Source organism: Photinus pyralis, unplaced genomic scaffold, assembly GCF_008802855.1.
Source record: "Photinus pyralis isolate 1611_PpyrPB1 unplaced genomic scaffold, Ppyr1.3 Ppyr1.4_LG8, whole genome shotgun sequence".
Taxonomy (NCBI): domain Eukaryota; kingdom Metazoa; phylum Arthropoda; class Insecta; order Coleoptera; family Lampyridae; genus Photinus; species Photinus pyralis.
Window position 1 is genome coordinate 33,740,947 of NW_022170819.1, and position 12,721 is coordinate 33,753,667.

The window sequence follows — 12,721 nt, forward strand, 5'->3', positions numbered from 1 at the left end:
CAAAACACAAATACGATATAAAGAAATGCGAAAATTACTACCTGCATTAAATAACATAAAATAACAACAAACATTTATGGAGCATTCGTGCTTTCTAGATGGCGCAGGCAGCTTTTCCCCACTAGAAATTGCATGGTTGCCAACTCTCAAAAATGTATGTATCGTCGTAAGTTGTATATACAGGGTGGAACCTTTCAAACTTAAAAACATTTGCTTGTTTATTACATATTCCTGGTTAGTCTACTTATTGGTGGATAAAGAATGAAGACATTCAGCTATCATTTGATCCTTATCTAAATATTTTGTCTTTGCCACATAATGAATTATTAGTAATTTCTTCTGTTTAAAAAATATACACCCCTTCTCAGTTCTACGCAAAATTTTAATCCAACCATAGGAATGGTAGAAATTAAAAGCAAAATTGCCCTTGAATGAAAAAAAAATAACCAACACCATTTGTTTGGATTTGATTCTTTTCAATAAATACCATTTGTTTCTGCAAATAATTCTCATAGGTCAGTTTCTTTAGGAATATCAAAATTACATTAAACCAAATTGTTTAATGCAAATTCCTAAAAATAAGCGACCATTACTTTTATACACAAAAAAGTTAAACAGTAATTGATGTGGATGATAATTTCTTCTGGTAACCAGTTGATTTTATCTTCTTAACTTCATGCACTGCCCGGTAACTTAGTTGTTGGAATGAACGCCAAACAAAAATGTTCATGCTTATTGTGAATGCAAACAAACCAGGTTTTATTACTTGCGCCCAGAAATAAAATGCCAATGTTCCGATGTGTTGGTATTAAATTTTTCCGAATAAATTAAGCTTTTTTTCAGAGTAAATGCATCAATTAATTATTTAAAATTTCCGAGTGCGGTTGTACACAAAATGTTATTTATTGCACATGGCGCTGTCCAAATGCGTCACTCAAACTTAGATAAACTGCAACAAAAATTACTGTTTATCACAACGAGTTTTTAAATTCAGTTTATTTAATCCCGTTTCTATTTGAAGCGTGTCCAATTCGAAAATGTTCTGTCGCGTAAATTTTATCACTCGTAAAGGAAACGGCGTTGCTACAAGGCTAACGTCCAATTTTGGCCTAAAATTAAATCTGCACGTTGCGGGTAGCGATGCGATTAAAAAATAGCAGCGACGTTCTTGTTTGGATTTTTCCACCCAAAATGATAACTGGTAACACTTTATCGGTAGGTACTTGATAAATTTCGTTTCAAACGATAATTTATCTAAAATAGTACGTAACCGCTCGTGAAATTGTCTGCGAAAATATCGCAATTTGCAAAATTCTTACATCAAAATATAATCATCTGCTGTCTAAAATCCCCGCACACATGGTCTCAATGCTTATCGCAAAATGCACCCCTTATCGCTTTTTATTTCCAAACGTACTTTCATGTTCGCTATGAAGCGGTACATGTGTATATTTTCCCATGTTTACCAAAATACAATCTCAAAATCGAATAAAGAATGAATGCGGATGTGATGCATTCTTTCCATGAGTGTCTGGAATCTGTGCAATATAAGCAAATTGAATTGTGTTTAGTATCAGTTCCAACTTCGATGCCGAAGTGAGAAATAGTGACCCCTTTCATTAACCGAAATATCGGTATATAATATAAAAATCTCTTCAAAGCTGACTACTTCCAGGGCTTTTTGTGTATATTGCTTATATATTTGTCAAATGAAAAAGCTCATACTGGTATTTTTTATTTGCGAAACACTCATATCGACATTTGAGCTCGCACGTAACACAGCGTAACTTGAGACTATTAACACGCGTTCAGGTCTCTTGTCATCAGACTTCTCAGGTGAACCACTTGCTTAGTAACACACACGAGGTACTCTTGCTGATTCGCGTTCTTTGCGAAATTGTTTTGACCCTATCTTTATCGTACGATGGAATGATAACAAACAAGAGCAAAAACACACTCTATATTCAGTGTACATCTTTTCTACGTAACTTTGGATCATTTTAGCAGTGAAACGGTCACTAGAAGACGAAGATCAGGTGGTAATAACGATGTTCATTTCGACCGACCACGGTATTCGCATCCAAGATATCAAGGCCATCGACGCCGAATCCAAACTGATCGGACTGGCGACCCCTTTTATGGTCGTTCTTAGCAAACACAACATCGAAAGGGTGGTCATGAACGATTTTAACGGTTTGGAGAAGTGCAATAAGGCGACCAAGGAGGCCATCTTGGATTTCAGTTACAATCTCAGCTTGGGAAATATGGACGCCGCGTTCAAGGCGATCAAGCTCATTCAGTCGGCTGGAGTTTGGCAGAGTTTGGCGCGAATGTGCGTTAAAACTAGACGGTTGGATGTCGCCTCCGTGTGCTTGGGTCACATGGGCGACGCTAAAGCGGCCCGAGCGCTGAGATTGGCGGTTGCTGACGCTTCGTTACCGATAGAAGCTAAAATAGCGGTTCTTGCAATACAACTAAACATGCTGGTAAGGACGTAAAAAAACCACCCTGTATTTTACTCTGGGTTTAGGACGAAGCGGAACAATTGTACATGCAGTGCGAACGTTACGACCTGCTGAATAAATTCTATCAGAGCCGCAATCGAATGGACGAGGCGCTGAAGGTTGCCGAAAGCAACGATCGCATACATCTGAAAAACACCGAGCACATGTACGCGCAAATGCTCGAACAAAATGGCAACCTTCGCGAAGCTGTCTATAGGTACGAAAGGGCGAACACGCATGTACAGGAAATACCGCGCATGTTAGTCGAACAACCGGATCAGCTCGAAGTGTACATGTCGACTACTACCGAACCGTAAGTACCTACTGCGTGATGAAACCTAATTTTCCTACTTCCTACTACTAAATATTTTATTTCCTCTTCGAATTCAATTTTTAACGCACTCAAATAGTGCGTTTTGGCTTGAGAACTCAAGCGAGAATCCTTCGCTCATTAGAACAAACGCAAACAACTCGACTCGCGTACTTCTTGAGTCCAAAAGGAAACTCGCATTTCACGTGCTCGGCTTATCGCACAACGGAACGAAACTTTTAGGTCCGAAGAGATCGGACAACCGCGCAATACGTTTCTTGATATTGCTGGTTATCGCCAGACATATTTTCGTTCAGGTTCGCTATGAAGCGGTACATGTGTAAATTTACCAAAATATAAATTCTAAAAAATTTGTTTAAAACACAGTACATAAACCTGCTTCCTTTGGAAAAAAAACGTAATAGGAAACAGGGCCGAGTGCTCCCAATGAAGAACTTTTAAGTTTGTCAGTAATAAAACTCATGTTGAAGATTTTAAAATAGCGATCGCGTACGCACACCACGATACTCCAAAACGATTGGGTGATGTACAGAATTCGTGTTTCAGAGAACTTCTGAAATGGTGGGGTCAGTACATAGAATCGCAGGGCGATCTAAACGGCGCACTGAGAACGTACGCCAAAGCGGGCGACATCTACAATCAAGTTCGTACGCTCTGCTTTATGGAGGAAGAAGGTCGTGCCACCGAACTGACGCGCGCGAACACGGATAAAGCCGCCTTTTACCACATGGCCCGCCACTACGAAACACTGAACAACATTAAGCAGTCTGTCGAGTTTTTTAAGAAGGCTAACGCGTATAGTAACGCGGTGAGACTGTGTAAAGAGAATAATATGGGCGAGGAGCTCTGGAGCATTGCACTGGTCGCCGGTCGGCAAGAGAAATTGGAATGCGCCAGGTACTTTGAGGAAGTCGGAGACGCCGAGAAGGCCATTATGTGCTATCACAGAGCGGGTGAGTAGGTAGTAAATCGGAAGGGGGTAAAATCGGCAATGGATGTTCACAGGGATGTTTCACAAGGCCTTGGACCTTGCTTTTAAATTCGAACAATTTGACGTGCTGCAACAGGTCGCCGTGAGTTTAGACTGGAACTCCGACCCGGCCCTAATTAAAAAGTGCGCCGACTTCTTTGTCGCCAACGAACAGTACGACAAAGCCGTTGATTTGTTAGCCGTGGGGAAACACGTAAGATGGTCCCCTACTCTCGATCACATTTAAACCATTATTCCTCAGTATATAGACGCCATTAACATATGCCTAAGTCACAACGTGCAACTGACCGAAGATTTGGTGGAGAAACTTACACCTGAAAAGGAGGCAGTCGACGAGACTACCAAAAACAAAATATTAGAAAGTCTGGCCGAAAGTCTCATGATTCAGGGCCACTATCAGTTGGCAACGAAAAAATTTACCCAAGCAGGAGATCGGGTAAGTCCTCATCCGTGTAATGGGATCTCTTACAAAGTGTCTAGGTACGAGCAATGAAGGCGCTACTCAAGTCGGGCGACACCGATAAAATAATCTTCTTCGCGGGCGTGTCGAGGCAGCGAGAAATCTACATCATGGCGGCTAATTATTTGCAATCTCTCGATTGGCAAAACAAACCGGAAGTCTTGCGTAATATCATCACGTTCTACTCCAAGGGTAAGGCTCAAGATCTACTGGCTAATTTCTACGTCGCATGCGCACAGGTTTGTGACATTTACTGTGGAGTGCCGTCGCAAATGTTCTCGTTTCAGATCGAAATCGATGAATTTCAAAACTACGAGAAGGCGTACGGAGCGCTTACCGAGGCTTCGCGGTGTCTGACGAAAATCCCGAATGCATCGGTCCAACACGAGAAGGCATCCGAAGTCGTTAAGAAACGCATGGTCGCGATCAAGAGGTTCATCGACATACGCCGCTTGTTCGAGAGAGGCGATATCGATAACGCCATCACGCAGTCGCGGCAGTTTTTGGTAGCGGGCGGGCCCGACTTGGAAGAGTCGGTTAGGCGCGGCGACGTGTACGCTTTAATGATACATCACTACGTAAAAAATCAGGAGTTTCTCGAGGCCAAGCAGGTTCTAACGGAATTGCGTCAAGTGCTATCCAGTTCAGGAAATGTGCCCATCACTTACTATGTAAATAAGGAATTAATAGAGGCCTTAGCGGCCGGGTTGGGCACGACCGTTGGTATCTTAATACCTTCGAGTAGCAAGTTGAGGAGCTCAGTAAGTCAAGATCAGGGCGAGGGGGAAATTGAAGAGGAAGTTAATTAGGTTAAGTTGATTGTGGAACCAATCCGTCCTTTTATTATGTGATAGTATTTATGTTTTTATCCAAAACGATTTGTAGGTTAGGAAAATACAAATAAAGGTAACACTAAACTCAGTGATTTTCGGGTGAACATTTTGCATCATTATTAAAATATCGTGTAGCTAAGCAAAAGTCCATCATTACCTCATAAATGGTCCCTATTCCCGTGACCTACTGCATTTGAACCTTCTATAAATGATGCGTACCGCCAGCTTGTTGAGTTTCATTACTTTGGGCTAGGGTTCGAGTCAATTTTGGTTGCTTTTTATAGAAAAAGATTTTAACGCAATGGGATTGGTCAGCTTTCTCTAAGCTATTTAATTCTTTGGTTTTCCATCAATTTGGTACAAAAATATAGGAAATTAACGTCCTGGACACCTTGAAAAAATTATTTTCTCAATTCCATTTGGATGTGAGGGGTACGCCGTCACTCGTACCAATTGTAGACTGTTCCTCGGATCGCGTGTGAATTTTTTGAGTAAAAATGCGCTTTTATACATTTGCAAGGGACAAGTCGCCAGGATTTTTTTAAAAACATTGATGACTCCTAGTGAACCAGGGGGTGGAAAATTTATTTTTAAAAAAATTTTTGCGCGGGATGCTCAATCGGGTGGACCATCGAACTGGCAACCAAATGGTCTCTCTGTCGTAGTGGAAGTTTTTACCCTCGCGGTGGGTTGATACTTGGTGATTCCGTTGCCGTTAAGGGTGTGTCCACTTCTCAAATTTTTTTCGGTACAGTGCGACCACCCGACGCGGCAGGGGGAGGACGTGAAGCCATCACGTATCCACACAATCGCCGAAGCTGGGCGTATAATAGTCTTATTAAAATCAAAACAAAAGAGTAGAAAATTTTGGATCTTATTGGTATACAGTACAATACAGTATGATGGAAATGGTAATGGAAGAGGTGAAATTAAGACAAAGTCTAAATATGTCAAGAAAAAGACCAGGTAATGCGCAGTATCCAAAACCGAAAATATTGTATAGGTATATAAACCTAAAATACTTACCACATTGACGGCAACTTTTCTTCAAAATAAACCCCCGCTCGCGTAGTCTTAAAATGCGAAGGGTTTTTACCATCTATATGATAAGAGTTACTTGCAAAAAGCGTACAAAGATCTTGGTCCTTTGAGCCGAATTTAATTTCTTTTTACTTTTTTACCGTTTCAAATGTTGTAAGTATATGTTCAAAACAACTCTTTTACAAACTGTTAATCAAGTAAAACGAAAGTTTACCTAAAGGAAAAGTAAAAAACGGCGATTGATCTGGTATCTGTGCTAGCCACAGCAATTTTTTGTACATGTTGTTTTGCTTAAATTGATAATAGATTTGTGGTGTTTTTTGTACTGAATTGATTATCATGTTTTCCACTTGCATTTATGATGTCTCTTGTGTTTCGTTCGATTTAGCGCATTTGACTCAATACCTGATCTTTATTGTACAATTTGAGATATTTGATTTGTATATTTCTCTTTTGCATTTTATTATCGTGTAGTTGATTTATTTCTTGTATTTGTGTGTAGCCATGTTTTGTTTGTCCAATGGTGTTGTTTTTCTTACTTTTTCTTGTGTTTTCTTTTGCATAGAATTTGGGGTTTTATTTAATTCTTTTCCTATGCCTCACGTACCAACACAAAGACAAAGAACGGCCATAGCATAACAAAACGTAGGAGCCCTATTCATACCACCAAGTCCAAGCCGACTGTTACCAAGAGTCGAAAGTGGCGGAAAATGTCTGTCATTTCGACGTTAGATGGCTCTGCTTGTAATTTTTTCCCCGAGCTGCCAGCTAAGTATAGGTTATTATAAGTCATTGAATAAAGCCTAATTTTTTATTCAATGGTTAAGTCAAGATTGCAGTACCGGACCCCTGAAATTATCACAACTTTAGCCTGAATTTTAAGATTATGATTTGAAATAAAAGTAGGTATATTGAGTATAATTCCATTTTATTTACTATACTGTTTCAAGGGGGGGCACGCGGTATGGGATACCTTGAGATAAAGTTGAGAGTCTCGCGTTTTTAAAAATAATATGTAAAAGGCAAAGCCCCCTAATAAAATCATGATAAATTAAATTTGAAGTATTTCTAGCGGGACAGCCGACATTAACTCCTGAGCCACAAAAAAACTAAAAAAATGTTTAATGGTGGCCCCCTATACTTCATCTTTGGTACTACTATCTGCTGTTCTCTTGGCTCCTTCGCGCGTTTCGCATTATGCCAGTATCCCGAAGTTACAGATTATTGGATACAGGATTTTGTTGTTCGCGTACTAAAATTGCTTCCCAGGCAGCACATACATTTCATTATGCACTGAACACTGAACAGTTAACACGACGATAATGGGATAAAATATAAAATCAAGAAAAAATTAAACATATAGTATATTAAGTATGGAGAACGGTAAGGGATTTTTACCGTTCGAAGACAATTGTTTGGAGGAGGAGCGAAGCGACGACTCCAATTATTGTCTGAGAACGGTAACCCTTAACGTTCGACGTGCTTATAACATTTTTTGCGCGATCGAAATTAAAATTATGCAACCAATATAAATATGCACTAAGAAATTAATGAGCAGAATAAATCGAAATGATCGAAGTGGTATGGTGTACATCACTAGGTAACCAGTTTATTTGTCAAAATTGAAATTAATAATTTCATAAAAATGTGCATGTGTCTGATGTAGTTTTACTAGCTTTGCACTTCCTTTATGACTTTATGAGCGTCTTGCTATAGGAAAAACAGCACAAATTGTACGTTTAATGTACCTAACAATAATTAAAGATTAAATGTAATGTAAGACTGTTGATTTTTAAAAAGGCGTCGGTAAGTATTTTTGCTGTTCTGTTTTTAGATCGGTAAGTAATTTTGGCGTCGTCGTAATCATAGCAACTGGTAAATACTACGTACTGTCATGGAAACACCCATGGTAAATAGTCAGAAATGACCGATCGCGCAAAAAGTAATTAAATTATCGAGATCGAGAAAAACGATGGGAAAGGAATAGAGAGAAAAATGTAAGTAAGAAAACGTGTAGAAATGAATCCAAACTTTGCTCAAATACACGTACGTACAAAATAATGAAAAGCAACGAACAATGGGGAAGTAGGAAAACATTATATATCCAACTCGAACGAATAAAGAGTGCGACGAAAGAGTGGAAAAACATAGAATTTAAATATATTATGTGATAACGTGTGTGGGAATAGGTTTGATTAGTCCCACAAGACCTGTCAGTTACGCCACTGACTTTGAACTTGTTTGTTTACTTAATTTATTCTTATGTAATAATATTACAAAATAAACAAAAATAATACATCACGCTGCCTAAAATCCTGGGACCGTTTGTTGTTATATTTGCATACCAACAATTTGAAGAGTAGCCCCTAATGCGTAATATTATCCCGGATTCAAATTTGAAAATTCAAAAAATCGCACTTTGCAGTTTTCTGAAACTCGACCGACAATGCGCATTCCTCCTTTACCGGCCGTCTCGTTTTCTGTTTATTGTTTGGAGCACCCCGCGTCTGTTCCCTTCTAAATAACCGAATTTAATCAAATTAAAACGCGCCGCGTAAACAATACGATAGTTTTAATTAAAATGCCGTAGACGATAAATACTTTGTGGCGGAACTTTAAAGTCTGGAAGTTATTCGCGTGTTGGAAAAGCCGAAATTTAGTTTTGATAGTTTCTAATGGCTTCCCTTTGCGTCCCCCGCATCTTCTAGACAATGACAGTAGAATTTTTCACGTGATATTTTCCAAATAAATAGTGCATTATGACTTAGATATCGCTTTTTAAATTAATTTTATTAAATTAATTGTAATCGTTTAATGTTATAATGAGCTCGAACGAACAAAGCCACTTCAATGGTGCTCCATCACAGGCTGAAAATAGTGAAGTAAGTATAAAAAAGTTGAGCGATTGTTTTCGCAATTATCTAAACGAAAACTACTTTCCGGTAAAGTTTTCCGAAATTTTCCGCTAACGAACGCCTAGGCCTACAATTTTTCATTTATCACATCCATTGTACTTCACCGCCTTAAACGAGTATTCAAAAATTTACTTTGGTCAAAATTTGCATGCATCTCCCAGACGATGGATTCTAAAAGGCATTTGTTTAGGTCAGCACACAACGACCACCTCCTGCCACATCTGTTCCGACCGATCTTCGCGTAAACACGACGGCGTTAAATGCGGTCGCTTTAAGCAGTGTCGCTAAATACTGGGTGCTTACAAATTTATTACCCGGCCCGATACCGCAGGTGTCCGTCTATGGGCTGCCTACTTCCGGACGTGGTGATAATCAAAACAAAATTACACAGGTTGGTACTCGTAGTTGGACGTGGCTGCCCAGAAAAATTGCCGAGTGTATCGTAACTAATGCGATATAAATAAGTAATCTGTATGCGATGACCCTTGACGCCCATTAAGAAAAGGTCTATGGACTCTTTCGCTTTAATGGGTGCACAATGTAATTCGCACTTAACCTGCATTGCGCTTTTTTAAACGATACCGTTTACAGTCGAGATATTTTATAGGTTACATAATTATACAGGGTGTTCTGATAAAACTTCTTTTTTTTAACAAATGCTAGTTATAGAAAGGTATCAATTCTGCAATTGTTGCCTTGCCGTTGACGTAATAGTTTGATATTTGGATAAGACTTTCCATGAAAAAATAAACCGTTATATGACACATTACACTAGTTCATCAAAAAATTGTGAGCAATTCCTTGAAGGAGTTCGTTGTGTGTTCTATTATTTCTTGCAGAATATTTAGTATTCTATTGTCAGCTTGTATATATTTTCTTCTTTTTGGAATTGGCCCGTCACCACGGATATACTCCTCAAATGTTTGGTCTCTTCCCGATTGAACTTTTTTAAGAGAGTCAATAAATTTCCAAAGCGTTGGGTGATCCATTCCCATCTCGGCCTGTAGTGCTCTGTGCGCAGCTTCCACAATATTATTTGTCCTTGCATCGCCATTTAATGTTCTTTCAAAAACAGTCCATAATTCTGGTGGAAAGGTTGGCTCTCTTCGATTTCCCCTTCGATTAGGGCGCCCAATGTAGGCGAGCCAGTGTAATATTGGTTCAAGTTCTACTGGTGTTGACTCGCTGAGTTCCTCGAATGAAATGAAAAAGACATCCAAAAAAATTTGAATTTGTAAACGCAGACCGCATAGCATTTATTGCTGCCAGTTCGAAATCTGTGGAAATAGAATCTGGCAAAAAGTTTGGCCAAAAATTCTTAATAGCGTCCCACATTTTTTCATATGTTCTCTGCTGTTTATTGGGTAACGATTATTATTAAAAATTTGGAATAATTATAACATCTGTCTCATTGTGTTGTGGCAGTGTGATTAAAGTCATTATTAATTACATTGAATACAATTTCGCATTAAAGAAAAAGTTTTTATTTATTAAACAATGTACTGGTGATAGAGAAAAATAGATTGTAGGACCGAAATGACCGGGACTGAAACGGCCGGGACCGAAAACGGCGGGCACCAAAATGGTGGACCCAAAACGGCGGACCGAAATGTCATGACCCGCAAAATACATAGGTATCTTCATATTTGGAGAAAATTACAATGTGGTCTAGTTCCCAGTTACTTTAGGTTTTATTTTACTCTTACTTAAGGCCTTAACTGCGTGGCGTCCTTGTCAACTGAGACTTTCAGTGAGGTAAGTGAGATCATTTGAATCAACTTGGGACCCACAACAGCAGCCGGCAGTCCTTTATTGTGCACTCCCGCAGTGTTGCAGTTTTTTGAATTTTTGAAAAATATTTTTTTGAATCAATATTGATTTTTTAAAATTGTTTAATATAATAGATTTCTTAAATGTCAGTAAGGTTTGGAAATGTTTTGTAAATGTCTAGGAATGGAGATATGGTGTGCACTAACTTAAAGAGATTTAGTGATCAATTTGTGTAATTATTGATTTTTGATTTATTACATGCTACCCCTACCGTTTTGTTTTTTTTCTTTAGTTTTTCGCTTTGCCCACATACAGGGTAGTTTATTTAACCTGCACAGCATTAGGATTGGCAATAAAAAAGTTAAAAGGTTTTAAGATTTAAAGTCTCAAGATAAAAGATTCAAAATTTAACGTAAGGTGCAAGATTGACAATTCAACCGGTTCCCAGTACAAACAATTGAAAATTCAATGCTTTACAGCTCAAGATACAAGTTCAGGGCTAAGAGTCAGAGTTTTAAAGGTCGAAAGTTTCATGATTTGAAGTTACTTACAAGATTTTCGATTTCAAAGTCAAGGTCCACGATCTAACAACCAAGATCCAAAGTTAAGAATCTGGTTTCAAAGTTTGGGGTTTATGGTCCAAGGCTCTATGGTCAGAGTTTGAAATTCTATACTAAAGATTTTGAACCTAGGACCTAAAATCCAATGTCATAGCAATTTCAAGTTCAAGATCCATAGTCCCTCTCTTGTTCTGAGCCCTTAACAATAGAGTGCCCCACAAAATGTTTATTAGGGGTGCCCCTGCAGAAGGTCTTAAGTTCTTCTATACTACTCTGGTATTTGCCTTGGGAATTAGGAAAACCTAATTCGGAGTAGCTGGCAGTATGCTCAAAACTGATCTAAGGAAATTCCTAACGCTGTCAAATGAAAAATTCTTACCTCAGTTCAGGTTCTCTTTCCAACTCTACAATAAAAAAATTCTCAGGGTGTAATATCGGGGCTATAGGGTGGGTGCNGTCTTAAGTTGTTCTATACTTCTCTTTACCTGAGGAATTAGGAAAACCTAATTCGGAGTAGCTGGCAGAATGCTCAAAACTGATCTAAGGAAATTCCTATCGCTGTCACAAATGAAAAATTCTTTCCTCAGTTCAGGTTCTCTTTCCAACTCTACACAATGATTCGCCGCCATGATGAGTTCTCTTGAGGTGTGATTTCATCTGTGGGAATAAAAAAATTCTCAGGGTGTAATATCGGGGCTATAGGGTGGGTGCGGCAACGTTGGAATACCTTTTTGCGCCAGAAACTCTCGCGCAATGGACTGGTGCAAGATCGGTGCTTGCGCGAATTGTGCGCATGTTCCAATTCTGCGTAACAGCTTGCAGACTTTTTTTTGTTGATCGCACGTCAGACGTGTTCAGCGTGTGCAAAACGTTCGACTTTCGCGTCAGTACGAGAGGTGACTACCGTTCACGCCTTTTTTTAAACCGCTTCACCCAATTAAACACGTTTTTGATTCCATACACAACCTGCAATTTTTGGAAGATCTCCGAGGGTTTTTCGCCAGATTTCACTAAAAATTGAATCACAACACGTTGCTTGTAATGTAAGTCATTCATTTTTACGACGCCACTAAAAAAGTTACTTTCAAAAGATACGCATAAAACGCAAACCGAACATGATATAACTTGGCATCAAATCTAAAATGAAGATCCCCTCTATACTGCATTCATTATAAGAAGGTAGTAGATGGCGCTGTGTTTGAAGACACAGGAAAATATAAAACGGCACAAAATTTGAAAAATTTAAATATAAATCAAATGATATCACGCTTGGATCTTTGAAATTGACAGCTAATGACAGTTCGACAGTTTAGTTC

The 12,721-nt window shown here is 38.9% G+C and overlaps 2 protein-coding genes across 2 annotated transcripts; both read left to right on the plus strand.

Annotated features, from left to right (window-relative positions):
* The first annotated feature begins 487 nt into the window (after positions 1 to 487).
* Positions 488 to 5,211, plus strand: LOC116179744 (intraflagellar transport protein 140 homolog). Its single transcript, XM_031499563.1, has 7 exons — positions 488 to 2,486; positions 2,531 to 2,817; positions 3,382 to 3,788; positions 3,841 to 4,019; positions 4,068 to 4,262; positions 4,307 to 4,525; positions 4,574 to 5,211. Exons 1-7 carry the CDS (start codon positions 2,049 to 2,051, stop codon positions 5,093 to 5,095), a joined length of 2,247 nt encoding a protein of 748 aa, XP_031355423.1. The 5' UTR covers positions 488 to 2,048; the 3' UTR covers positions 5,096 to 5,211.
* A 3,414-nt stretch (positions 5,212 to 8,625) lies between these two features.
* On the plus strand, positions 8,626 to 9,790 carry LOC116178928. Its single transcript, XM_031498588.1, has 2 exons — positions 8,626 to 9,042; positions 9,266 to 9,790. Exons 1-2 carry the CDS (start codon positions 8,983 to 8,985, stop codon positions 9,533 to 9,535), a joined length of 330 nt encoding a protein of 109 aa, XP_031354448.1. The 5' UTR covers positions 8,626 to 8,982; the 3' UTR covers positions 9,536 to 9,790.
* The last annotated feature ends 2,931 nt before the right edge of the window (positions 9,791 to 12,721 follow it).

What these genes read in the sequence shown, in the direction of transcription:
- LOC116179744 (XM_031499563.1), top strand. Translation starts at nt 2,049, where the DNA reads ATGTTCATTTCGACCGACCACGGTATTCGCATCCAAGATATCAAGGCC. An exon ending in CAATACAACTAAACATGCTG is followed by an intron (nt 2,487 to 2,530) that starts GTAAGGACGTAA and finishes CTCTGGGTTTAG; the next exon opens with GACGAAGCGGAACAATTGTA. An exon ending in TCTACGTCGCATGCGCACAG is followed by an intron (nt 4,526 to 4,573) that starts GTTTGTGACATT and finishes TTCTCGTTTCAG; the next exon opens with ATCGAAATCGATGAATTTCA.
- LOC116178928 (XM_031498588.1), top strand. Translation starts at nt 8,983, where the DNA reads ATGAGCTCGAACGAACAAAGCCACTTCAATGGTGCTCCATCACAGGCT. An exon ending in CACAGGCTGAAAATAGTGAA is followed by an intron (nt 9,043 to 9,265) that starts GTAAGTATAAAA and finishes GCATTTGTTTAG; the next exon opens with GTCAGCACACAACGACCACC.